At 61.4% G+C, this 1,848-nt stretch overlaps 2 protein-coding genes across 2 annotated transcripts; both read right to left on the bottom strand.

Moving 5' to 3' along the window:
- Positions 1 to 206: 206 nt before the first annotated feature.
- Positions 207 to 437, bottom strand: EMIHUDRAFT_78118 (hypothetical protein; the record flags this gene model as incomplete). The annotated part of the gene is made up of 1 exon (XM_005785039.1): positions 207 to 437. A coding segment is annotated over one exon (231 nt), but the record flags the coding sequence as incomplete, so codon positions are not given.
- Positions 438 to 1,002: 565 nt separating this feature from the next.
- On the bottom strand, positions 1,003 to 1,411 carry EMIHUDRAFT_317722 (hypothetical protein; the record flags this gene model as incomplete). The annotated part of the gene is made up of 3 exons (XM_005785038.1): positions 1,003 to 1,122; positions 1,158 to 1,312; positions 1,351 to 1,411. 3 exons carry the CDS (start codon positions 1,409 to 1,411, stop codon positions 1,003 to 1,005), a joined length of 336 nt encoding a protein of 111 aa, XP_005785095.1.
- Positions 1,412 to 1,848: the final 437 nt, after the last annotated feature.

Below are 1,848 nucleotides of genomic sequence, written 5' to 3'. Positions count from 1 at the left end.
ATCAGCGAGCGGAAGCCGGGCGCGGAGATTGCCGACTGGTGCACAAAGAGGTCGTCCTCCCCGCTGCGCGGCGCGATGAAGCCAAACCCCTTCTCGCTGTTGAACCACTTGACCTTTCCGATCTGTTTGCCATCCGACGGCTCAACGCCCTCGGGCCAAGCGCGCGGCTTCGCCTGGCCGCCTCGGCCACCGCCGCCGCCGCCGCCGTTGTCGCCCTTGACATAGTTTCCATGCGGGCCCGTGACATTGGTGGCCTTCATCTTGCCGTCCTCCTCCACCGGCACATACTCGATCTTCTCGCCCTCGCCGAGCGAGCGGAAGCCCTCTGCGTGGATCGCCGATTGGTGGACGAAGAGATCCTCACCGCCGCTGTCGGGCGTGATGAAGCCGAAGCCCTTTTGCGAGTTGAACCATTTGACAGTGCCGGTATCCGGCATGCTGACAGGAGGCCTGCGCCGCGGCGACGCAGGTGCCGTGAGGGAGGGCTCCGACTGCACTACTCAGCAGCAGCGGACGCAGTGCCGATTACGCAGGTCTGCGCAGCGGCCGCGGTGGCTGCGGCGGCCCAGCTCACGGGGTGACCACGCGCGGCACAGGCGCGCGGCGCGGCGGTCTGGCTGGGAGAGGCGCGAGAGGCTGACGGCCGCCGCGCAGCAAAGGGCGGTGGGTGGCTACGATAGCAGGCTCTCTGCCTTGGTGGTGCAGACTTCCAGGTGACGCGCCAGAAAAATGACACAAGCAATACTCGCAGAATGTGGGTAAACGAAAGTACCGTATTCGGTACTATCAAGAAAGACACCGAAAAAAGTCGCCGCCAGTCCACGACGAGCCAGCCTGCTGCCGGCTCGCACGGCAGCCTCTTCCTATGGACCAGCCTCGACTTCCATACAGTCAACATTTTGTCGCTGCGTGCTCGTGGCGAGCTGTGGCGGCGGTCGAAGTTGGCCCAGATTCGGTGACGAGCGCCGGACGATAGTACCGCCTCTGTTCGCCCTGTGCATGTCAGGCCAGGCTGCAGCAGGGCACTACCAACGTGCTGCCCTGTTGCAGCCTGACTTTGCCCACTGTGCACAGTCGCCAGAGCACCACCACCGCCCGGCATCGTGTCACGGCGAGCTCCTTCTGCGCCCGCTCGCGAGGCTCTCGCGCTGGCACACTTTGGCCATCTGCTGCTCGCGTTCGGCGAGCTCTTCTCCGCACTCCTGCCACGGTGCCGTCACCACACACCTTCTGGCTGGCCTGAGCCGCGCGGGGTCGCCGGCGGGGGCAACGCGTCGACCTCTCTCTCTGGTGCACCACGGGCCGCAACGGCCTGCTAGCAGCGTGCGCGAGGAGGCAGTGTGCCGGCACAGTCGAGCCGGAGCATCGGGTTCTTGATGCTTCTGGGGTCAAGTTTGACCTTATGTGGCATAATATGCAACAATAATGCGATGCTATCTCCCGGCTTTTTGAGATATGATCCCTCAAAGTCGAATTTTCGTTTACTGGTGACCATAGTACCGTCTGTAAGGTTTGCGTTTCTTCAAACGAAACACTTTAAGTCTCGACAATCACTAAGCTGCTTATGTGGCACCGCAGAGGCTCCCTTGGGGATGCCTGAGGCCACCCCAACCACTCACTAAGCCGTACGTAGACGAATTGGGCGCTACTTTTTTCGTTTACCCACATTATGCGAGTATACACTTGTTTATTCCTTCACATAAACACACAACCCCATTTTTCCTTCACTCAAAAAGCACGATTCTCAAGTTGGGCCCTCGGCTTGCCGAGACTGAGGGAGGGTCAGGGCGACGGAGGCGAGGGATGAAAGCTGCGGAAGAAGACACCCAGCCAGGGGGTCTAGGACAC

Source organism: Emiliania huxleyi (assembly GCF_000372725.1).
Source record: "Emiliania huxleyi CCMP1516 chromosome Unknown EMIHUscaffold_1649, whole genome shotgun sequence".
NCBI lineage: Eukaryota > Haptophyta > Isochrysidales > Noelaerhabdaceae > Emiliania > Emiliania huxleyi.
Note: the sequence above shows the minus strand (reverse complement) of the source record. Positions and strands in the feature narration are given on the sequence as shown.